This window comes from Euprymna scolopes, chromosome 30 (genome assembly GCF_053919585.1).
Source record: "Euprymna scolopes isolate OS-2025 chromosome 30, ASM5391958v1, whole genome shotgun sequence".
Lineage (NCBI taxonomy): Eukaryota > Metazoa > Mollusca > Cephalopoda > Sepiida > Sepiolidae > Euprymna > Euprymna scolopes.
Window position 1 is genome coordinate 76,568,528 of NC_136511.1, and position 26,202 is coordinate 76,594,729.

General features: G+C 43.6%; 1 protein-coding gene across 1 annotated transcript in view; it reads left to right on the plus strand.

The window, feature by feature from the left end:
• The window catches only part of LOC145254844 (A disintegrin and metalloproteinase with thrombospondin motifs 18-like), a 675,825-nt gene that overhangs the window by 589,990 nt on the left and 59,633 nt on the right, over nucleotides 1-26,202 (plus strand). Inside the window, exon 15 of the mRNA XM_080113681.1 lies at nucleotides 10,151-10,281. Within this exon, the coding sequence (XP_079969807.1) occupies nucleotides 10,151-10,281 (131 nt within the window). The remainder of the gene's footprint in view (nucleotides 1-10,150; nucleotides 10,282-26,202) is intronic.

Here is a 26,202-nt window from a genome sequence, read left to right on the forward strand (position 1 = left end):
AATAATACAAATAATACGAATAATCAATAATAATCATCTGAAAAAAATCAGAAACATAATACCTGAAAGTTTTAAATAGAATTTTCAAGTCCGTCACAATCATATAGTAAAAAATAATTACAAGTAAAAATGCTTTAATGTGAAACACTTATCTCCCTTGGGTTTATTTGTTTTTTGTTTTTTTAATTATAATCTGCCATTTCAAATGTCGAACCGGTAGTATTCATATTTTTTTAAAACCTAGATTTAACATCTTCTACAGGATCGTTTATCGTATTTTTTTTTTTTTTAATTTATACTAATTTCGACACAACACGTATATCTATATAATTATAAAACTCAGATCAGCTTGCTTATGCATTTAAAACGTCCAGCCGGTTTGAAAGAATTCTGCGCATGCGTATTATATGAAAATAAAGCCATGTAGGGTTTTTTTAATCGAAAATGTTTTCGCGTTTAAAATATGCAAATAAAAACAAAACTAAATCCCTTTTGCTTTTTTTTTTCATCGGCATTTTACAAATTTTATTTATATTTTTGATTGAAAGTTGGAATCGTTATCAAACATTTTACGAATTTTATTTATATTTTTCATTGAAAGTTGGAATCGTTATCAAACAGTTAAAAGGAAAAAATATTTCCTTCCATTTTCATTTTTTAACAGTTTAAAACTTTTTAAATTCATTTTTTATGCTACAATTAGAGACGCTAAAACAAGCGCAGAACCTTTAACATTACAAAAACAAAGCCGTTGACTTGTGATAAGTGCTTTCGTTTAGTGTCGCACTTCTTTATTTACAAAGCCATTCGGCGGAAGTAACACCAGACAAATTTTAAGGTTAGGATGACTAACACTATATAATATAACTTTTAAAGCAAATATAAAAATGGAAGATTTGATAAATTTTTACTTGGTTTTCCTTTAAAATGACAACTTCTAATGGTTTTCGGGTATGCTGAAAACGATTATTGCATTTAAATTTTCTGCATATTAAGCAATGTAATTCTTTATGTTTAAAGTGGTGGCCATCGTTGTACTCGCAAACGCGCATATTTTTGTCTTAATTAATATATTCACTATTCCATAGCTAGCCTCAACATATGCTAACCCAACGGGTCATGAGCAGTCTAGTACGTGATAATGTTTTCACATGAAATGCATTGGTTTCAACTCTAATTACTCTGCAGGAGCACCAAAATGCCCGTTAGATCTATTATGCTTAAGTACGAAATAAATTCAATAAATTCTTTTATATTTATTACATACTAGTGGGGGGGGGGCTTACCCGGTTATAAAATATATTTTAATTCATGAAGATTTCGTAATTATAATTACATAGCCAATTCTTTATTGAATATTATAGTGTATCTAATATATAATAATGATTTCAAAAGTTAAAACAAACAAAAACCGACAAACCCATTTAGCAACAAGATCTCACCCCTTCACTACTGTTGTCTCTAAATGTCAGAAAGATCTCTATTCTAATAGTTTCTTCCCTCGAACAGCTAGGCTTTAGAATTCCCTTTCTGTTGTCTGCTTTCCTGGCTGTACTGATATGCAGAAGTTTGAATGTAACATAAACAAATATCTTGTTAATTTTTCCTAGACACGGCCCCAAATAGTAGCCCCTTAAATCCAAAATGCTTTGTAAGGGGTGAACATGAGTAAAAAAAAAAAAAATAGGACCTGGGTGCCATAAGCAAGAATCGAAACCAAAATCTTTAGCGCTCAAGTCGCATTCCTTACCGTTTGATATATCGAGAAAGATGTAAAATTAAACCATTTCAAGCTATGAATGAATTGACGCATGCGCAGAAGTAATAAAAATATGTTGGCAAGTTGAAATGAACATTTTGCATTTCAACATCCCGACATATTTCATTCGGCCAAACAAAGATTTTACTCGTTATATAACACATTCTTGGTATAAGATTACTATTTCCTGTTATTTTCAGTGTTATCTGATCAGTAGCTTAAGAGTTTACCGGTTAAATATTTACACACAGATATACGCACATGCATACACACATACATACATCTACTGTTTAATTTATATAGATAACTTTTAAACAGAATTTCCGTTAAATCTGTCACACTAAAGTTTGAAATAGTATTTTTATCTCTAACCGCGTATATTAAATGGACGCATCTTAAAATATCAATTCTTATTTTCCTTTTTTTTTTTTTTTCAACTATTCCTTGTTTCACACTCCTGCTGTGTTTGAAATGCATCCTCTCAATGTCATTGGGCGTAATAGACCTTTCTACACCTCTGACAACTCGTTTGGTGAGCTAGTTCGTGAAAAATGTTATCTGTAGGGGCAGGAATGGGTGCGGTTTCTTGGCGACCCTGAAACACCAAAATCGACGAACCGGGATCAAATTCAGACGGCCATCCTCGTCTCATTTTCACATATCACACCCTACAAAAACATAATCACTTTAAAATAAGTAAAAACACGAGAAGCTTTGAAAGCTGATTCTTTTAATGAAATCAATTGAATTAACTTCCGTTAATTTGTTGACTTGATACGCTAATATTTCAGCAAAGATAATAGATATGTGTATATATAGCGTGCCAAGTATTTTCTATATACACATATACGATATATACTACAACATAATACATATATAAATATATATGTATGCATATAATATATATATAAATATATATATATATATATTTATATATATATATTTATATATATATAAATATATATATATATATATATATAAACAATTATAATTATTTCTACAGCCCGACAATGTCGCAGCTCACAAGAGCCATGAAACCCAACAAATCGGAAGTCCAAGACTCGAGTTTCGCCTTCATTTGGGCTTATCATGTAAACACATCCGAACAGGAGTCGAAACCCGAGTCTTTTGCATGCGGGGCAAGCACTCTACCAACTGAGCAAACGCGCTGCACACAAGAAAGTCTATCACAGATCATATGAACCGCAACAAAGCCCAACAGTGAAATCAACCTGCTTTCGTCTCGAACAAGGGATGTCATCATCGCGACCAGCTATAACCCAAGTCGATGTCTCACTAGTAGGAGTTTTATACTCGCTAAGGATGTCATCACGACAAGCTTACCTAATAAGCAATAAGCAATAGGAATTTCAGAATGTGAGAGAATATATAATCATTTCCACAGCCAGATAACGTATATATATATATATATATACCATCCAAAGAGCGAATGAACTCTTTTTCGGGGTAAACGGCCAACTAGCACCGTGTGTGTTTGTGCGTATGTATGTGTGTGTTGGGGTGGAGAGGGCTCCCGTAAGTGAAGGCAACCTTTTTTCTAGGAGAAGCAAATCTCTGATTTAAACAACCATGAAGCGATAGACCAGTACCCGCATTAAGCTGGTCTGCAGTTTAACTTGTTGCTGTCTATTTTGCTCTTGCTTGTTGCTGGATCTCAACATTTGGACCGAGAGAGAGAGACTTAGCTGTCGTACAAAGCTAAGACTCTGTAACATCATCTGTGTATAGATATTCCCTCAGGCATTTGTCTATTAAAATGGTCCTGTGGCGATGGAAGTCATTTTTTGACTCATGGACTTTAAGTGTCTGAGGGAGTGGCACTCGTCTGACAAAACGTTACAAACATCATATATATATATATATATATATATATATATATATATATAATCACTTTGACACACCGGTTCCCGTCAGATCACTGAAGTTAAGCAACGTTGATCCTGGCTAGTACCAAATGGGTGACTATTTGGGAATTCTAGGCGCTGTATGTGATTTCCGCTTATCTCGGCATTTGTTTCCAGTCGTTCTGAACCTCCACTGGCCACTGGTATTCAACAATGTCGAATCAGGAGACGTGTGGTTGGTGACTGCGCAACTCTTGCCACAAAACCTTTACGCGCAGGCACCCTTGTCAAGCCTGAAGGAAGCCTTTATATATATATATATATATATATATATATATATATATATATATATATATATATATATATATATATATATATATATATATTCTAGATGAATTCAGCCCAAGTTATATAGATAAGGAACTCTCTATAGACTGAATAAAACGAAGATCGCTCCACTGTGATCAAAGAAGTGTAATGGCCGCCGAAAATCAAGGCTTAATGACCAATGCTTTTAAGAACATAGGTGGTATCAACAATGATAAAAATGGCAGGATCTAGAGTAAAGATATTTGTAACTTCTGCTGAAGGAGGACTACTATATGATGGAATACAATGGATTGTGTACATATCTCCACTGGACCATCTGTAAAAAGCTGAATATCGAATGTATCAGTAAGTCCTAGAAACATATACCAGAAAGAACAGTTGGAAATACGTCATACACCATTTCGAAGTCAGACTGAAATAACATTTAAGCTGGCAAATCAAACCTTTTTTTCTGATTAGCCAGCTTTCATTTATTATCTCTGGTGCTACTAGAGAAAGCTGTCTACAGACTGACTTGCAAATCTAAAAATGGACCATGCATATTTTCTAACATCGAAAATTCGACAAGTTCATATGTACGATTACTCCAATACGAGGGTCATTTCAAATTTATGGCCTTCTATTCTTTAACTCAAAAACTAAAACATTGAAGAACTATGAGGATACGAGATGTACTATTAAAACGCGCCACCTTTTGTACTCCAAAATTCATTTTTCTACATAGTCACCACGATTCTTAATGCACCTTTGCCAGCCTCTTTTGATGTCTCAGTCGTAAAATTCCGAAGCACGCTTTGTTACTGACATCTTGTCACGACTTTGAAATCGACAAACCCATCTCCGTACTGCGCTAACATTAACTGCATCAGCTTCATAAACATTCAACAAGCGCCGGTGAATGTTGATCGGTTCAATTTTTTCAGCATGGAGGAATTCAATGACACATCTCTGCTTCTGACGCACATCCATGACAGCAGTTAACTTCTTCAGTCACACCGTCAATATCTGCAGCAGAGAGATGAAATGTTCAGTCACTATAACAATACAATTTGCTATCCCTCTGATACATTCGGACGGAATTAAAGAGAAGAGATATAACTTTGGGAATGATCCTCGTATTTTCTCTAGTTTAAAATGATTTATCTCCCCCTGCTGATTTTTTTTTTCGGTGATTATTAAAAACTGCACAACAGTCGTCTAGGCTGGATTAAGTAAATTTTAGATAAAATGTAACTCAGTACATTATTATACAGCTAATAACACGATATAACAAAAATAAATGAGAGTTGGCTTATCAGGAAAATAGTTTGATTTGCCAGCTTAAATGATATTTGGGTCTGACTTAAAAATCTGACAACAGAGGTGTATATGTTAGATTACTCTAATACAAAATCATTGGATTACTCGTAAAATGTATGCTCGAAAATAAAAAAAAAATACGTTTCAGAATTTTTGGATGAGGATTGGTTATTCGTATTTTTTGGATTTCGGACTATTGTTCTCACCTTGTGTGTCATTTTCACAACGTTTTGGTCGATGTAATTGTTGTGTCGTGGAACAACAGTGAAAATAAGAACAATCAAGTCGAGGTTCGGTTAAGGAACAAGTGTATTAACAATAATGTACAAAGATAGGAAAGCGTATATATCTGCTGGGACTCGGCTAGCAGTTGAAGTGCAGTCGCATCTCTCTCACCAGTGTTGGAATTACTAGCGCTATTTATAGTACTAATCCGTGTAAATTCCTCTGTTTAAGGAAGGATGGTATAGCAGTAATCTTCGGCTTTCTTCAGATGTATTTTTCGAACTCAGGATTCTTTCTGTCGAACTTGGGAATCTGAAGGTAAATTTCGCATTGACCCATGGCGCAGTGGTTAGAGTACTTGGAAATATTCAGTTTTAAGAGTTACCTTCTTCTGAAGTTTGAAGGTTCAATCCTCAGTGAGGGCAAACGAAAATACAACTGCTAATTACATAGGACTTCTGTCCAATCATGGCTGACGGTACGAGAGCAACCTAACCCCGTGAATTAGAAAATTCATGCGTCTTTATTTCTAATTGGATCTACAAGAGGCGGTGAGACAGACAAAAACACTATAAATATCCTACAGAATTTTATTGCACTTAATATCATATTATTCTGTAGGGTGATTTAAAGCTTAAACTGCTAGCAATCGTTGTTCTATTACTGCATCGCTTGCAGCATCTGTATTTTCACTCATCCGGACGGTCGTTTCTCTCTCTCTGTTTCTATGTGAAAGCTAATTTTACATATATAAAAATCTCCGACCACGATTGCCTTACTCTGTTATGATATTTGATTTCTGAAACGTGTATTGTTTTAACATCTTCCGTATCCAATAATGATCTTCTTGTCATCAGCTTAGCTAAAATGTGGCACAAGGTTCACCTACAGTATATGATGAGGTCTCTTACGGTCTCTCTTTCAAATGTCCTTATATGCATGCATGTAAAAATGTTCGACGCATCATATGTTTTTTTTTTTGGGGGGGGGGGGTATTATTTGGATTTTCGGACTACTGTTCTCATCTCGAGTGTCATTTTCACAACTGAATTTTAAAGGCACTCAAACCACTCTGCCACAGGTCTTTGTGGACATAACCGTGACATTCTTTCAGACGTTGAAGGTTCAATCCTCAGTGTGGGCGACCGAAAATATAATTGCGAGTTACTTAGAACCTCTATCCAATCGGTACGAGAGCAAGCTACCCCTGTGAATTAAATAAAAGGTTCCGTAAGAAATTCTCTGCAGATGTTTGAGTTCGGCAGAATGATTCCTGAGTTCGACCCAATACACATGAAGAAGGTCGGCGGTAACATCGATCGAAATGTTGTAAAAATGACACACAAGATGCAGTAGTCCGAAAAATCCAAATAATTCGAATAACCAGTTTTATTATTTTTTAAATGCCTTTATGTTATTGATACCAGATATTTTATATTTTGCCTCTTTGACTGTAATATGTCCTAACATAGAACATCGTGTATTGACAGGATCGAGAAAGCAAGATCGACCAAAATGCACTTTGATGGACAATTTGATCAATTGGACGTCAAAAGTTTAGCTGTTTTGGCTAGAGATAGTCGCCTGAATTGGAGAGCCGTGGTCGCCAAGTCTGTTAAATGGCAGAGCCGCTGCTGCTGCTGCTTCTGCTGCTTCTGCTGCTGCTGCTGATGATGATGATGAGGAGGAGGAGGAGGAGGAGGAGGATGGCATTCCTCTCTCTCAGGAAACTAGTTCGTTTCTAAATTGCAGCGTCTACTCTGACTGTACAAACCTATAGTGGATCGATGAGCTTCGTTGCAGATGCCATAGATGTATGGGTGTCTGTTTGCGAAAGCTCTGTTGAAGTCCTCTGCCGTCTATGTTCTATCCTCCCCCTCCACAGATGGTCTCTCTACTCATCATTCATCTTGGAGCATGCCTGTACGTCGTTTCTTCAGAAGCTGCGATCCTCAACCACGGGCTCCCAGCCTATTGAGCCGATGTCACCTCGTGTCATGCTTGCAGATATCCTTGTAGCTTAGCACAGGTCTTCCTGTTGGTCTGGAGTCGGTTGCGAGCTCGCCATTAAAAATATATTTTTAGATCCTCCCATCATAATACTCCTGGCATAGCCAACCGACTTGAATCGTCATTACGTGAATAGAGCGAACATGCTCGCAACGTTTGTTCGATCAAACACAGTTTCCATGCATAGAAATAAAAACCACTAATCCTAGTAGACTATCACTATGGTCTTCTTTGTTAAATATATGGTGTCCAAAAAGAAAATGAAGGGTTGAAAATCTTTGTCATTTTACCATTTATGATTATTTTTTCTCTATTTCAGATATTTTACAGATAATATTTTGGAAATAACTTTTAGAAAAATATAGTACTGAACAACGTATGCAAGTTGTTAAATTGTTTTACTAAAATCTGGGGTCAATTATTTTCACTCAACATTATATCTTGGTATGGCAATGTCAAATGGACACCACGTTCCCCAGGCTTGACTAGCCCCGAATTTTTCTTTGTGAGGATATCTTAAAGAAAGAATTTATGTTTACAAACCCCAAACTCTCAAAGAATTGAAGGAAAACACCAGGAATAAAATAAGGGAGTTAAATCGCAACCCAGAGATTTTGCACTCTGTCACGAATAATGTTTTGGAAAGAGCACAAATATGCGAAACTGAAAATGGGCAACATTTAAATACATTATTTTACAAAAATAAAGAATTTTGCATTTCTTGTTTAAAATTTCCTAATGGTTTAGTCAGATTGTGTTAAATTACTTAAAGATATCATCAAAAATAAAGAATCTATTCAAGTTCAAAATCCTTCATTGCCTTTTGAACACGCTGTATAATCCCATATATATACTTGGTTAGTGATCGGGCTTTGTTAGGTCATTTTTGTTCGAAATTGCTTGTATGTTTTGTATATATTTTAATACTAATGGTTCACAATCTATAGAAGTTAAAAGCTGGTCGAGGATAAAATTTAATCAGACTGAATGATTGCCGGTTGAAAGATAAAGGATTGAGAATTATTAATAGAATGAACCAAGTTTGCATACCTGTGAGGACGGTTCATCGACACGATTATTAACTAGTTGACCAGTGTTCCAGTGTTGTCCGGAAAGCGTTAACTCAAGAAATTATGTATTCAATATAATAAGGATTAGTAATTCGTCTTTCGTAATTAAAAATGGTGATAGAAACCCAACCAATAAATGTTACCCTGACATTTATTGGTTGGGTTTTTACCACCATTTTGATTTATTTCTTATTTTGAATAGAGATGCATCAAAGATGTAAGGAGATGCCACAGTCATTTTTCTTGTTCTCCGGCAGCGTTCAATATTACTTGTTTTTCGAACCTTATAAGCATTTTACATAAAATAAAAACAATAAAAAACATATTCAGATAGATAGAAAAGAAACTTATCTTGTCTTTGGTTACAGTTATTTGTTATATATTTGTTTTTTTGACAACTTTTTCGTGCCTCTGCGTATTGTAAAATAACCCCCCCCAAAAAAAAAAAATATTGGTTTTCTTTTTAATTTTTAAATGTTTTTCATATTAAGTGTTTTTGTTGTTGCTTTGTTTTGTTTTATAGTAAATGATCACAAAAAAAACAACGAAAAGTAAATATATCAACAAAGTATTTAATTCTCACAAATCTCGACCCGTTCGAAAAAAAATCATACTAGTTAACGTTGTGGACATGAAAGTGAGACTAACCTTAACTCTCGACGTAAGAGCGTTCGTTTGTGTCTGGCGTGCGTGAGGATTGATCGGAAAGAAGAAACACCGTCATTATGGTGAGTCGGTCTTATGGGAAAAGCGATCTCGAAGCTGCGAGGATTGGCGAGAGGTGAACTTTGCCGTATACAAATTGGTTGTCTTTCTTTACGGAAGCCCGGGCTTTGAGGTGTTGTCTTTACCGGGAACTGTGCCCTTCTTACCGAGAACTGAGACTTTTCGTATCTAACATAAAGTGATTTCATTGAACTGTTCGGCACTCAATGTGTTGAAACTAAAGTGTTTGAGAAACCTGTCTTAGAGCTGGGGAGTCTTTCTCTTCCGGAAGTAGGCGGTGCCGGGCCAACCCGTTTCCTTCCTATTGTTTGTTCCTGATTTTACGTACAAAAGTTAGGCTAGATTTTTACCAAAACAAAAAACAGCATGTCAATCTGTCTAAACTAAAAAGTTGTTGCTTCTTGTTATTCTTGACATAAGAATCCCAGGTTGCTCAAATGATGTGCTTAAATATCACACGAACAGAGAATCAACTAGAGGAGATGTTATGCTTTTTTTTTTACTTCAAAATCACTACTAACCAAGGCGAAGAGACCACTCAAGGATAAGGGTTAAGTGTTAAGTAGTTAGTGAGAACTCAGTAATGATCAGTAATGGCGTAATTTTGGTATAGCTTAGTTATTTAAGAGGACGGATAAAAAATTTATTTACATTAGACTTGAAAATAACCAAGTTATAGTCAGCTTTGAAATAGCTCCATGGTATCTTGTTTCACAGACGGACAGTTCTAGGAAAGAAACTTTGCTCATGGAGTTTACGTTTAGTTTTAGGAACAGATTTTTTCAACCGTATTTTTTTCTTCGAATAGTTAATTTGAACCTGCCAAACGTGTAACTAATTTTTCCTTTCTTTCCTCTCCCTCCTAGCATCCGACCAGTGCAAACTCTATTGCCAGCCGGATGGTTACAGCTTCTTCTACGCTCTTGCTCCGATGGTTAAGGACGGTACTCGCTGTAACGATATGACCACAGACGTCTGCATCCAAGGAGAATGTCAGGTAGGTGTTCAAAAGCATGCACGTTGGGATCAATAAAGTTTGTATGTGGCATAAGTTCAACATCGTTTGAGCAATCGACGTTAAATTGGGTCAAATATCTGTTTTAGTTTAGAATTAATTTCATTTGGGAATATCAGGTCAAAGTTCACGGTCTCGGAAAAGGTGAAAGCCATATTTCATGCGATAACTTCAGTTCTGTTCATCATAGAGATTTGCTGCTTAGACATTACTTAAACTTGTAGCGGTTACCGTTTTAGTCGAATTAAACCGGCTTTCATCCTGAGCGCAGATTGCATCTCAAATCATCGAAGTCTGGTTTCAACGCTCCTGGATCAAGTCGCAGTAAATAGGTAACCACTCTGGATTCCAGCGCCGACTACTTGTGGGCTGGATAGTACCGCCAACTACTTGTGTTTTTCAACAACGCCCTTCACTGTTTCAAAATATCACTCATGCGTCGAACATGTCTGTCAAGACGCTTTTTCACGTATGTGTCTCTGTCATCACTTGTTTCTCCGCTTGTATTTGTTTGTTTGTTTGTTTGTTTGTTTTTCGACCCCGCGACGCATTTCTTTTATCGCCGCACACGAGTAAAAACACCTTCAGTCGCTACCTGCGTCTGGCCACGTACCGTCCTTTTTTTCTGTATTTTCTTTTCTCGCATTGACATTATCGCGCATGTGTCCGCTCACTTCACGCGTCAAACACCTCTTCTCTCTCCGCTTTTCTGATCACGAGGTTTATTTTTATTTTCCTTTTCTCTCTTTCTTCTTCGCGTGGTGTCAGCGCGTGCACTTTTGCAAATTTGCATATGTGCTTTAAATATGGTTGCTGCTGCTTTTATCGTTCGTCAACAATTTTTTACAGTAAGAGCGCACTGCTTTGTTATACAGCTTCCCGTCTAGCTTATTTACCTCTATAGATAATAAAATGATTTTTATTTCATTGTCAGAATCACGTCCACTTATTAAATTGTAAAACAATTCATACTAGCAAGACCTATGGAAATTTCACAGAGGATACTTACATATGTAATATATTGATATTGGCATTATGTGGATGTTCAGTGTAAATGGGGACGCTCTTATATTATTGTAGCTCTTTTTCTAAAGTTGCAAAATTTTTCATCTAAGCTAACGGGGATGCCTGGCATAAACCGGTTGTAAAATACGCTTAAATATGATATTTTTATTTATGCAAATTTCGTATATATTATTATAGTCGATTTTATGTCGATTCTTATAAATTTGTGGTTCCAAGGAAGTAACAAATATACCCATATGACTTGAGTGCATCAGCTTGAATCGAACCGAAACCAAAACTTATTTATAAAAAATAAATGACTTGAGTGCCATCAGCTATAATCGAACCGAAACCAAAACTAATAAAGAATATATATATATATATATATATCACTTGAGTTCTTTCAGCTATAATCGAAACCGAAACCAAAACTTGTGGGGGATTCTTGGTAAAATTATTTATAAAAAATAGATGATACAGTGTCATCAGCTATAATCGAAACCGAAACTAAAACTTATGAAGAATTCTAGATAAAAGTATTTATTACAGGAAATGGAAGGTCATAATAATTAAACGACAGTATTCTCGGAAAAAAAGATGTAAGCGTGATGCACAAAATAACACACACTCTATCGTATTAATATATACATCAAAAATCCTTTGGAAATTGATAAAAATATATTAATAAACTGAAAAAGATTTATTAAAAATCCTCAAAACCATGAGACGGTCGTTTCTTTTTTGTTTTACAAGAACATCTCTGAGTTTGCTGCTACTTATAGAAATCAGTGAACTGTCGTTATAAATTGGGATATTTTATATCAAAGTTGCACACGTGTTTACCTGCCGAGAATGCCTATAAAAATTAAAACATCAATCCAGTCATAAAAGCTTTGAATTGTAAAAAAAATTTACATGGTAAAGATTGATAGTATTTAATCCAATTATGATTAACAGTGGTTCCTTTCTCGTGTCAAGATACCTCTGTTTAGTTTCAAGAGACAATGCCTACGGCATTTTTCAGGGTCAGGGTGACCCTCTTTTGGAGAGCTGAGTTTTTTCAATCCAATTTTTCGATCCTAGTGTCACAGTTCTTGTAGTGCGATAGAACTAAATACCCAACACACGTGCTTATTTATCTCACGATGCGATACACATCGTCGGGACAGGCGTATATAAAATGAACAATTGTTAACATGCATTTTAACGTTTGTTGGAAATTTTAGCTTTATATTTTATTTTCTTTGCCTTTCCTCTCATGGAAATCGCTCCAGACAATGCATGAAGCTACTTAGTGTAAAGAGTTTTTAAAAAAAAAAAAATACTTCAAGGTAAAACCCTAGCCAACAATAAATGTTATACGGATAGGTTCTGACCAAGAAAACAGCAATTATTCCCTTTTTGTTAAAAACGTCGATTATAGAATGTGAGAACTAAAGGATAAAACAAGGAAAGCGAGAGTTATGAAGCTGCTAAAAGTAAACCCAAGATCCACTTTCTAGTCTCAAAACGGTGAAACAAGGAACAAAGAGAATAAATTCGATTAGGCTTCTTTTTTCAGTTTTAACAAAAGGCATGTATTAACGGTACTTTCCAAATCACGGTTGCATCCTTTTTTTAACAGCATCTCTCGTCTGCCTTGTGGTTAACAAAACTCTGTCGTCTCGACATGTTTTTCCAGTCTAATATGCCGTCACGCAATTACACGGCAATCTCACGCAAGAACGTGCTTCCCAGTCGCCGTCGCCGCCACATGTTTCCAAATCTCTCTCTCTCTCTCTCTCTTTCTCTCTCTCTCTCTCTCTCTCTCTCTCTCTCTCTTTAACTCTTTCCTTTTTCGTCTCTTCTTCGCTATGACGTCACCTCGCGCCACGACTTGATTATTTGCATACTCGAGCTGCGCTGCAGCTATCTCCGTATCAATATTTTCGTTACACGTCTTTCCTATTACAACACTAAACGCAGTTAATTACATTCTTGGCCTTTTGGTCAAGATCAAAGTGTGAAGCCGCCGTTCCCCAGGGAGGAAAGTTTGGTTTTCCTGGCGATCCTAGCAGTAGCGCGCATGACCATTTGGATCGCGCGCCTCAAGTTGGTCCACGAAGGGACATCTGTTCCTGATCGGGATCTGATCGTTTACTTTAAACATTTGCTTAAAGTAAAGATCAGATGCGATTGGAAGAGGTTGCCTAGAGTGGAATTTGACAAGAGGTGGGTGCACAGCACTAGTTTGTGCATCCGTCGAGGAGCCAAGTTTCAATACGTGTTCCCTCCTTAGGCATGGCATGGGCGGTGCTGGGTCCTACGGAACCCATCCCGCCTAGGTTAGCATTATAAGTTCAGTAAAGTAACTCTTGACTGGTGGTACAAATGAGATCCTGTTCCTGATTTTATTTTTTGGTATTAGAGAACCTCTGAGTCTGCCCAACCCCCCTGCTCCTCATCTTTATTTTCTGATGCCCCCGGTCATCCCCCTACTCAGAGGTCACCTTCCTACCCCCTCCATCCGTTGCTTTATTTTCTCCCACCTCCATTAAGGCGACTTCCCCAAACCCCATTAGGGATGCTCTGCTTGTTTTCGGTTCCCCGGAAAACAGTGGGGGATCTAGCCACATAGAATAGTACAGGGGGGTCTTACTAACAACACATTAGTAGTTTTTTCCTTATTTTTGAAATGCACATTTTCATTAGTTTTTTCCCACTCCACGAACATTTTATGCCAATTAATTCAAGAACTCTTTCTAATGAAATCGAACTTTATTTTCTTACACATACACACACACAAAAAAAAAAAAAAAAAAAAAAAAATGCACACACAACATACAGAAATGAATATACAAATTGTACATAGTTAAATTTTACATTGAACGCTGGGGTTATGAGTTAGATTAGGATCCACAGAGTGATTGAGGTATTTTGGTAAATGTTGCCAGTCAAGAGTAAGACTTCAAAGTCTCATCTGTTACGTAGTCAAAAAGACCCTGTACCCTCCCCCTCCCAATTTCTTGTAGGGCCTTGTGCCTAATTTTGTTGAATTGAATTTTTTGTACGTTTTTTATGTTCAATTTTTTCTTTTTCAATAAAATATATAAACAAGATCAAAGTGTAGTATCTGTTCCCTCAGTTACTAAACTTGACCCACCACCGGGCTTTCGGGCTAGGTTAAGGTGTTTTTTCTTACTAACCTTTGTTAGCAAGGACCGACCCCCTCCTTTGGGGAGTCAGGACCTAAAGGACCGACTCCACATTTGTGGGAGCTTGGACCCGGAAACCGATCCCCTTTTTTGGGAGACTGGAATCTCGGGACCAACACCACTAGCTGGTAGTTGAGACCTGCTTTTGTTGTTTTTTGCATGCGTTTTTTCTTCGTTCCGGTCTCTTCCCTCTAGAGACAGGGGATGGTCTAATTCCTCCACACTTAATTGCCTGAGCAGCACTCTGACCTGCCAGGCCCAAACTTTGTCTATCTTCGCTGCTCTCCCAGTGGATCGAGCAGACAGGGTTCTCTTTCTCGCTTCCGTTGGGGTAAGTTAGTGGGTAGGGTGACGTGGGGTAGGGCGGGTGCTTCGTTTCTGCTCCCCTCTGTGGGCAGGGATGCCTATCCCCTCTCTCTCTTAATTGCGACGCGGCACTCTGACCCGCTAGCACCCACTGCGTCTTTCTTCTCTGCTCTCCCCCCTCACGGGGGGATCTGAGCTGCTAACCCGACATCCCCGTGAGGGGAAGTCAAAAACTCTAATTTCTTCAAAGTCCGCTCCTCCCCCTCCTCCCCCTCCATTCCCCTGGGTTTTCTTTTCCCCCACTACACTTTGGTCCGCGCCAGCGGCCAGTGCAACCGCCACGATGCCAGGCAGGAGGGGTACGTCACCCCAAATGCGCAGCATCTCGACTGCTAACGACTCCCTATGTGAGGGAGCTGATGCATCTCCCGGCGAGACGGCGCCAGGAAACAAGGTAGGGCCCCGGCGCGCGGCGACCTTGGAAGAAAGCGGGAGGGTAGGGCCGCAGCCCGCGGCGACCCCCCGAAAAGCACCTGCAACCGCTCCCCACGAGGGCAACCCAGCGGAAAAAGCTGCCGTTAAGTCACTAGCTGGGGAAAGTGCAGAACCCAGCCAACCAGCTGCACCCCAGGACGGCAGAACCAAGGGAGGAAGACCGGGGAACCCATCCCCCGCTCCCCCAAAGGGCGACTCCCCAACAGAAAAGGAGGAAAACAGCACCGCGGACCAAACCGAGGCGCTGGATGAAGACGTAATAGCCTCCATCTGCTCACTATTCGGCGGGGAAGACAGTGATTGGCCCCCCAACACTCCCCAAGAGGACCAAATACGGAAAAGGGGTGACTCTCCGGCCAGTGGTAACAAAAGCAAGTTGGAAGGAGAGACACCCTTGACAGTACCCACCAAGGCTCCAGCTGGGAACACGGCACCAGAAGGGGAGACACCTCCATCCCCCAAGGGGACAGCCACCCAGCAAAGGAAGAAAATAAGAAAAGGGAGCGGCCCGGAGAGCAAACCAAGCCAGGACGAAACAACGCCAAAGACACAATGGCCTACTTTGCCTGGTAAAGGCCCCGTTCCGAAACCAAAAATGCCCATGACAATGGAGAGCCCCACAACACCAGCTACGCCCCCCAACCCGAGTCCAGCTGACACCCACCAGGATGGAGGACCGGCATGGGGCCCCAAAGAGCAGCAAGGGAAGTTGACGCCCGAAGACTACAGAGTACTCTTCGACTCCACTTACAAGGAGTATACCCAGGGGAACAACATCCAATCCCTCCCGGGTCAAGTGGAAGTTCTGGAGAAAAGAGTGCTCTCGCTGATAACTTCAGACACCAAGACAAGGGGTCTGACGGGCGTCAACAAGGACACCATGATGAACGTGTTGCTGGAGCAGAACATTCCCGCCAACTACATCTGTAGAAGGAGTTACGCACAGTGGGATGTTCTGCTCCCCACCTCCGAAGACGCAGTCAGGCTGTCCAGGACCTGCCATCAGAGCAGGAACATAAAGCTCCAACCCATCTATATGAACAAGAGGAGAGCAAATGTTTCTGCTCTAAACGTCCCCTGCTATATGGAGGCCAAACAACTGGGGGCTATCCTAAGCCAGTATGGAGACGTAGAGGAAGTCACCCCGGTCCGCGGATTAAGAAACATCATGACCGGGGACTACAAAGTACAGATGGTCCTGGACAAGGCGGGATTCTACGCCATCCCAGCCACACTCAAGTTCGGAGAGTGGACACTCTCCCTTATAGTGGAAGGGAGGAGGCCTCATTGCTGGCTGTGCACACAACAAGGGCATATGGCGAAGGACTGTCCAAAGAGGAACGGAGGGAAGAAGCCCACAAAAGCGGCGGGAACAAGCGTGACAACAAATCAAGCCGCTGCTCCCGCGCCGGCCGCAAATCCTCCAGAGGCACCGACAGGCTGGGTGACGGTCGTAAAGAAAGGCAAGATCATCAAACAGCCATCCTTGCAGACAGTCACCCAAGACCAAGAACAACCGAAGAGCGAGACGGAGAAAATGGACACACAGACACCCTCCTCCTCAAACAAGAGGAAACTACCAGAATCTGAGGAGGAGGCCGCGTCAGAGGAAGAGGAAGAGACAACAACAGTCTCTATGGCCCTGAGCGCAACAGAGATCAGGAGGGCCAGGAGGAGGAAAAGCCGCAAGACACGCGCAAACCCTCCTACCCCCACTGAGACTGAGAAGGACTCCCTCGCAACAATAACACAGGATGAGCCCCCTGTGATCCCAACACCCCAGCAACCCGAACAACCTTCCCCCTCTCCTATAAAGGCCCCAAGAAACTCTTCCCGCCCCTCATCCCGTGACAGGAGCCAAAAAGAAGAAAACGAGCAGGCTACCCCCTCCCCAAGCGCTCAGCCTCCCCATCAACCAAAAGAGGTCCCCTCCCCCACTCCCAAAGTCCGCACTGAACGGACCAAAAAGCTCCCCTTCCTGCCAGGAAGCAGGATTTGTGAAACAGACCCTCTCCAACCGGCTCCGGACCTTAAAGGACAACAGAAGGTCCGGTACAATAAACTCAAAAACTTTGAAAAAGTCGGTGGAGACCTAGTAACAGACCCCACTAAATTCAAGGACGCTCCCTTGTTGACCACTTTCGTTAGGGTCAACAAGGACGGTAGGACTGGAGGAATGTGGGCAATGATTAAGGCAGCGAAGAATGCGATCCCAGGCCAGCAGCTGGTGGATAGGGACCATCCTTCACTGACCAACATTTTCTTCAAATGTGAGGGTAGAATCCCCATGTATGTACACCCATCGCTATACAGGGCACTCAAACTAACCTTCCCCCTGGACGTGGGGGGGCGTGGCCAAGGATGGATCACCTTCATCGGATTTACTTACCGGCAGCCTTGGCCAGGCCTGCCATGTCCTCACTGCCCAGGATTTCAGACCCGTCTGTGACAGTGCTTGAGGTAAGTGATCATGTCTTTGAACTTGGCTACATTGAATGTGAGGGGCATCAGGTGTCGAAGCAAGGCCTCGCGCGTTGTGAGAGACTTGGTGTCCCTCAAGGTAGATATTGCCGCTATCCAGGAGACCCACTTTGTTTGTGACGCGGATTGTCAGGTGCTGGTAAACGATTACGATGTCTACTCAGCATATGGCAATACCTATAGTCGTGGAATCTCCTTGCTAGTGAGTCGCACCCTGTCAGCGTCGGTGAATGTTGTTCACGCAGGCGAGGACGGGCGGGCGCTTGTTGTTGATGTTGCTGTTAATTGTAGTGTTTTTCGGATTGTTGCTGTTTATGCTCCCAATGCTGCTGTAGAGAGGGCAACCTTTTTTCGACGGTTGGAGGGCTTCTTAGTGGATCCGGAACGGTTAGTTTTAATGGGGGATTGGAATGCAATCCTTGATCCCAAAATAGATAAGGTCGGGGGGACTAGCGGGTCGGCGTGGTGTGACAGCAGTCTGTCTGACCTGATGGCCTCGTGCGATCTCGTCGACAGATTTCGTCTGGATCATCCGGGGCGGGAGATGTGGACGTGGCATCCTGTAGTGCCTTCCCATCCAAGCACTTACTTGGATCGGATGTTAGTTAGAAGAGGCGATGTAGACTTCCTATCTTGCCCCACGTTCCACTTGCTAGGACACTCGGACCATAAACTTGTTATGGCCCGTTTGAGCTTAAGTGCTAGGCCTAAACTGGCCGGATACTGGAAGTTCAACAGCACCTTGTTGGAGCTGGAGGACTACCGGTTGAAGGTCACTGAGCTAATTCAGCGGGCTTTAGTGGGGGCGGTTACAGGGAGTAAGTGGTGGGTTAGTCTCAAGGCCAAAATTAGACGCTTCTCTGTCCAGTATAGCCAACGCCTCGCGATAGATAAGGCTAAGGCAAAGAAGCGTTTAGAGGATAAGCTGACCCGGGCGGTGGAGGGGGGGGACCCCCTAGAGTTAGCACTAGCTAAACAAGATCTCAACCGCTTGGCTAGCGAGCGGTATGAAGGTCAAGTAGTTAGGGCTAGGTTAAACAAAGTTTCTAACGAGGCTGTGAATGTTGACGCTGTTGAGCGTAAGGCTGCTTTAAGGCACGGTTCGGATGGGTACATTCGTAAAGTACATAACCTGGAAGGACACCCCTTAGTATCGACTCGGGAGATCTGCGAGGGGTTTCGGGAGCATCTATCGGTGCGCTTCACCCAACTACCCGGACTCAGGGTTGATGAGTTTGGCAGCTATTTGGCTGACTCGCCCCGCCTCACGGCGGCTAGGGCGGCTAGCTGTGATGGTCTTATTACTGAACATGAGGTCATTACTGCGTTGAAGCAGGTCGGCTATAAAAAATCCCCGGGTCTTGATGGTTTACCCTACGAGTTTTACTTGAGGCTGTCGCCCATGTTGGTCCCTATTCTGAAGGATATGTTCAACCATTGGTTTGCCCAGGGTTCCATCCCTGGACAGGTGACCAAGGGTGTGATCACATTGCTGAGGAAAGGTCAACGGCATGGTGGGAGGGAAAACTTTGATGATTTTAGGCCCTTGACTCTGCTAAACACAGAGTTAAAGATTTTGGCAAAGATTCTTGCGAATCGCTTGCAGGTTGTCATCACTGACTTGATCGAACCAGACCAGACTTATGCTGTGAAGGGGAGATCGATTCAAGGCAATTTGCACTTGATACGCTCGATCATAGAGGGGACAGAAGACGACGCCGAAGCCGCGCTGATCAGTTTGGATCAGTCCAAGGCATTCGATAGGGTCGACCATCGGTTCCTAGGATCTGTGCTAGAGGCCGCCGGATTTAATCCGGACTTCCGCAAGTGGATCTTTGTTCTGTATGACAGGCCGACGGTAGCGGTGCAGATCAACGGTAAGCTGTCGGAGTCATTCGCTGTCTCCCGGTCGGTGCGACAGGGTTGTCCGCTGTCGCCTCTGTTGTATGTCCTGGCGTTGGAACCCCTCCTTCGCAAGTTAAGGGACGAGGCGGCTACACCAGTCCTGCGCGGAATAGCTCTCCCTGGAGGCACACGAGCCAGGGTTTCCGCGTTCGCCGATGACGTCACCGTGTTCGTGTCTTGCCTCACGGACGTTCAAGCGGTGGTCGAGGCGCTCGCTCGATACGAAGAAGTAACAGGGGCCATCTTCAACCGTAGCAAGTCTGTTGGCCTGCGGTTGGGGGCCTGGACCGGGGTAAACTCGCTTCCAGGTATTTTCAGCTGGACCGATGGACCGGTCCGCATTCTCGGTGTCTGGTTTGGACCGGGACTTCAGCTGGAAAAGAATTGGTTGGAAGTACAGTCTAAGGTCAAATCGTCAGTAAAGACTTGGATTGGAAGGAAATTGTCCTTGAAGGGTCGGGCGGAGGCGTGTGCTACATACGTCTTTCCGCTCATCCTTTACCGTTTGTCTGTACTTCCTCTCCCTGCAGAACGACTAACCCGCTTACAAGGGCGCCTCGATTCACTTTTGTGGAACGAGGGTAAGCATTATGTCTGCAGAGAGGTCTGTGTTCAAAATCCGAGCGAGGGAGGCCTGGGTCAGCCCAGTCTCTTGTGTCATAGAAACGCCGAGAGATTGGCTTTCCTGGGTCGTTCGCTTGAAGGAGACGCTCCTTGGGTCCCTGTGGTTGAGAACTCGTTTCCCAACCTCAAACCCAACCCTTCGGTAGAAGGTCGTCGTAGACCGAAGGGGGAGTCCAAGTTCTTCTCCGAATGCCGAACCGCTCTTAGAGCTTTGCCGGGGACCAATGTCCTCGATCAGCCAAGGAAAAAACTGTATCGGGATTTAGTGGAGGGGACCGCGAAGGATCCACTTTGTAGGCGGATGGGATGGTCGATGGAGGTTGACCGTTCTCAATGGCGTTGGGCACCGGGACGGGAGATTCTGAATAACTCGGAATTCTCCCTGACTTGGCGACTGGTCCGAAATGCGCTGCCCCTCTTCGACGTACTTTTCCGGTATAAAGAACATACCAGCCGCTTCTGTCCGTGCTGTGACGAACGCGAGCCCGAAACAATCGAGCACGCGTTTTTTAGTTGCAGTCGGATACAGCCCCTATTAAGGTACGTCGAGGGGGTAACAGCTCGCATCGATGCCGAGTGTCTGCTCGATCTCGACGTAGGAACTTTTGTGTACAACATGGAGCCGCCGTTCCCCAGGGAGGAAAGTTTGGTTTTCCTGGCGATCCTAGCAGTAGCGCGCATGACCATTTGGATCGCGCGCCTCAAGTTGGTCCACGAAGGGACATCTGTTCCTGATCGGGATCTGATCGTTTACTTTAAACATTTGCTTAAAGTAAAGATCAGATGCGATTGGAAGAGGTTGCCTAGAGTGGAATTTGACAAGAGGTGGGTGCACAGCACTAGTTTGTGCATCCGTCGAGGAGCCAAGTTTCAATACGTGTTCCCTCCTTAGGCATGGCATGGGCGGTGCTGGGTCCTACGGAACCCATCCCGCCTAGGTTAGCATTATAAGTTCAGTAAAGTAACTCTTGACTGGTGGTACAAATGAGATCCTGTTCCTGATTTTATTTTTTGGTATTAGAGAACCTCTGAGTCTGCCCAACCCCCCTGCTCCTCATCTTTATTTTCTGATGCCCCCGGTCATCCCCCTACTCAGAGGTCACCTTCCTACCCCCTCCATCCGTTGCTTTATTTTCTCCCACCTCCATTAAGGCGACTTCCCCAAACCCCATTAGGGATGCTCTGCTTGTTTTCGGTTCCCCGGAAAACAGTGGGGGATCTAGCCACATAGAATAGTACAGGGGGGTCTTACTAACAACACATTAGTAGTTTTTTCCTTATTTTTGAAATGAACATTTTCATTAGTTTTTTCCCACTCCACGAACATTTTATGCCAATTAATTCAAGAACTCTTTCTAATGAAATCGAACTTTATTTTCTCACACATACACACACACACACAAAAAAAAAAAAAAAAAAAAAAAAATGCACACACAACATACAGAAATGAATATACAAATTGTACATAGTTAAATTTTACATTGAACGCTGGGGTTATTAGTTAGATTAGGATCCACAGAGTGATTGAGGTATTTTGGTAAATGTTGCCAGTCAAGAGTAAGACTTCAAAGTCTCATCTGTTACATAGTCAAAAAGACCCTGTACCCTCCCCCTCCCAATTTCTTGTAGGGCCTTGTGCCTAATTTTGTTGAATTGAATTTTTTGTACGTTTTTTATGTTCAATTTTTTCTTTCTCAATAAAATATATAAACAAGATCAAAGTGTAGTATCTGTTCCGACAGATACTGCAAGCTATGACTAGCTATGACTAGCAAAGACCAGATGTGGGGGCAACCCCACATGCCTGACCATTAACCAGCTCCCATTTCCCACCTCTCGGGAGCTGGTCCCCTTTTCCCCTTCCCCCTCCCTTCACTCCTCACATTAAAAATCGGCCTTGTGCCTAATTTGCTCGGTGGGGGAGCAAATAAATACCATCTGTTCTCTGATACATACACACCGATAGGCAGTGTTGTTCTGGCGACACATTCTCGTGCCCGGCGAGCTTGTTGGGTAGCGTTCTGTCCGCACCCCCACTTTGTCTGTCTTTCTCTGCTCTCCCCCCTCCCCCACGGGGGGGGATCCGAGCTGATAATTTACGACCTTCCCGCGAGGGAGGGTCGGAAACACTTTATCTCTTCCCTCCACTAACTTCCCACTCCCTCTCTCAGTTCTATCTCCCCTCTTGCCGCCTTTGGCGCCACTTCTTTTTGGCGCCAAAGTCGGCTCCCACTTTGGACGCCGACTCCACGTCACTCATTTTGGTGAATTTATACAGGGAAGAGAGAGCTTTTTTTCAAAAATGGACACCCCCAGCCCGGGGACCACCAATACAGATACCCCCAGCCAGGAGGCTACCACAAGAAAAACTGCTCCCCAAGAGGACGGCTCCCCAACAGGGGAAGCAAAAAGCAACGGGGCATACCGCCCGGACACTAAACCAAAAGACGCCCCTCAGAAGGGAGAAAACTCACCAGCAGCTCCCCAAGAGCGCGACTCCCCAAAAAGGGGAGGAAAAACAATGTTGGACGGGGCATCCCGTTCCGACAACAAAAATCAAGAGGCAGTAGCCCCAAAGGACGATAAGGGAGACAGTGCTCCCCAAGAGGGCGACTCCCCACAAAGGGGAGAAAAAACAATGTTGGACAGGGCATCCCGCTCTGACAACAAAAATCAAGAGGCAGTAGCCCCAAAGGACGATAAGAGAGACAGTGCTCCCCAGGAGGGCTACTGCCCCAAAAGGGGAGCAAATCAAGAAAACGAGGGGGCATACAGCCTAGACCTCCCCAAAACAAAAGGGGCAAAAGCTCCCAAGGACAATAAAGAGGACAATGCTCCCCAGGAGGCCGACTCCCCAAAAAGGGAAGTATTTCCTGGAAGAAGTATAGAGCAGGGAGAGTCGGTCCCAAAGGAAAGCGGAAAGGGAAATGCCCCTCAAAATAGCAACCCTTCCGCCAAGGAACAGCAAAAACAGTCCAACCTCACCAAAGATCCAACACCAACAAGAGGGTCGGCATGGGGGAAGACTGTAGAGAAGCAACTGTCCCCTCAAGAGTATAGAGACTTGTACTTGACCAAGTACAGACAATACATAGAGGGGGCAGAAATTAAACCAGTGCCAGGCGCTTGGGAGGCAATCGAAGACAGAGTGCTCTCCCTCATCATCTCGGATATGCCGGAAAACCGCCTCCTAGGGATGAAAAAGGAAGACATGGCAGGGCTCCTACACAAGCTAAACATCCCGGTATTATACCTGTACCAGAGGAGCTACGCCATGTGGGACATCCTCCTACCCACCAAGGAAGATGCGGAGAGACTCTCCCTCCAAGAAATAAAGCATGGGAGAGTCAAACTAACACCTGAATACCAGGGCAAGAGAAGGACTCGGGTGCAGGTATTTAATGTGCCAACCCAAATACCTGCGGAAGTATTAGGATGCCTCTTCAGCCAGTACGGTGAGGTAGAACAGGTGACCCCAGTACGGTCAAAAACTGGGACTCACCTGGGCTGCTACACAATAGCAATGAGGCTGAAGAGGGAAGGTTTTCAAGCAATACCACCGCTGCTGACATACAAAGACGCCAGCATAACGGTAGTGGTGGAGGGCCGTCGTCCACACTGTTGGTTCTGCCAAAAGCAGGGCCACATGGCTAGGAGTTGCCCCCAAAGGGTAACCCCTAATCCAATAACCCAAAAGGCGGTCACAACCCCTGAGACAACGCCCGCACCAAAACAGGCGGCAACAACCCCTGCAACTGCAGCACCAACCCCAGCTCCAAGGAAAACCCAAACCACCCAGGAGGCCAAGGGGGAAGAATGGAGCACGGTAGTGAGACAAAAGCGGAAACACATAATCCCTTCTGCCACCGTCCCACCACCAGCCCAAAAATCGAGGCAGGAGCCTCTGCAAATGCAGCAACAACAACAGCCACCGCAGCCAATGCCGCGGAAACAACTGCAGCAACAACTACTGCAGCAGCAAAATCAGCAAGTGCAGCAGAAGCAGCAGCAGCAACGACACCAGCGAGAGCAGCAACAACAAAAACAGCTGCAGCAGCAAATAGAGGAGCAGACACAACCAACGGTCCCCACACCAATCGAGACGGGGATCAAGCGGAGAAAAGACTGCTCTTCTGAGGATGAATCCGCAAGTGAGAGGGAGAGGGACTCAACCTCACCTCTCCCCGGTTCATTCGAAAGAATGAAAAAGAAAAACAAAAGAAGAAAAGAGGAAGAAAAGGTGGCCCCCACTCCCTGTGAACATACACCACCCCTAACAACAAAATCCACTTCCACCCCCAAACCACACACTGCAACAACACGAGACACCGCACCAACACGAGACACCGCACCAACACGAGACACCGCACCAACACCAACACCAGACACCGCACCAACACCAAACACCGCACCAACACCAAACACCGCACCAACACCAACACCAACACCAGGCACCACACAAACACCCGTCCCCACACCAAGGCAAACTGAGCCACTACCCCAAAAAGAAAATGAAAAGAATGAACCGAGGGAGAGGAGAGACTCCTCTGCCTCTTGCAGACCAAAGGTCCTTGCCCCTGAGGAACTATGTAATGTAGACCCTCTATCTGTGGCCACAGACATTTCCCATCGGCAGAGGAAAAACTTAAAACCTCTGCTCGATTACAAACAGATAGAGGGGAAAGATGTAAATATCCCCTCAAATTTCCCGGATGCCCCACTCCTAATAACCTTTGTCAGAACTCCAGAGGCCTGCAAGACCAACTTGTGGACAAGGCTGCAGGCCGCTGAAGGGGCTGGTCCGGGAATTGAACTGGTGAAAAAAAATGACCCTTCTCTTGATGAACTGTCAAAACAATGCAAGGGAAGGGTCCCCGTGTTGGTCCATCCGTCACTCTATAGGACCCTTAAATTGACTTACCCTTTGGATGTCGGCGGCATTGTGAGAGAAGGTCAGGATATGAAAAACCTGACCACCTTGAGCATTGTACACAACGTCGGTGTCCTTTCCCCGGCTGACTTCGGAGCTGAGTGTAACACACCTTAAGGTAGGTACCATGGCTTTGAATTTGGCTAGTCTGAATGCGAGGGGCTTGAGATCATCGGGCCGGGCGGCTCGCCTCCGGCACGACCTCTTGTCCCTGGGAGTTGATGTTGCTGCGATTCAGGAGACGCATTTCGTTTCCTCTGTGGACTGTCAGGTGCTGGCCCGAGACTTTGAGGTCTTCTCAGCATATGGCAGCCCGCGGGGGAAGGGAGTTTCCGTGCTGGTTAAACGTACCCTGTCGGCGACGGTCGACGTTGTCCATAGAGATGCGGTGGGCAGGCTGGTTGTGGCCGATGTTGCCGTAAAAGATTCTGTGTTTCGGGTGATTGCGGTTCACGCGCCCAGCACCGCTCGTGAGAGGGTCTCATTCTTCAGTCAGCTTGACGCGTTTGTAGATTGTCGGAAGCGGGTAGTGCTAATGGGGGATTGGAATTCCATCTTAGACCCCGACATAGATAAGGTAGGAGGCGGAGCTAGAGGATCGGAGAGGTGCGAGTCCAGCCTGGCTGATCTGATGGCTAGATGCGGTCTGGTCGACAGGTTTCGGTTCGAGCATCCAGGGCGGGAGATGTGGACGTGGACCAATAGTGTTTCCTCCTATCCAAATACCTATTTGGACAGGATGTTAGTTAGGAGAGGCGAAGTAGACTTCTTATCTTGTCCCACGTTCACTTGGCTAGGCCAGACGGACCATAAATTAGTTATGGCCCGGCTGAAGCTAGGAAATAGGCCTAAGTTAGCGGGGTACTGGAAGTTAAACACCTCCCTTCTGGAGATACAAGACTTCCAAGATCAGTTAAGAGAATTGATTAAAAAGGCACTAGTGGGGGCGGTTACCGGGAGTAA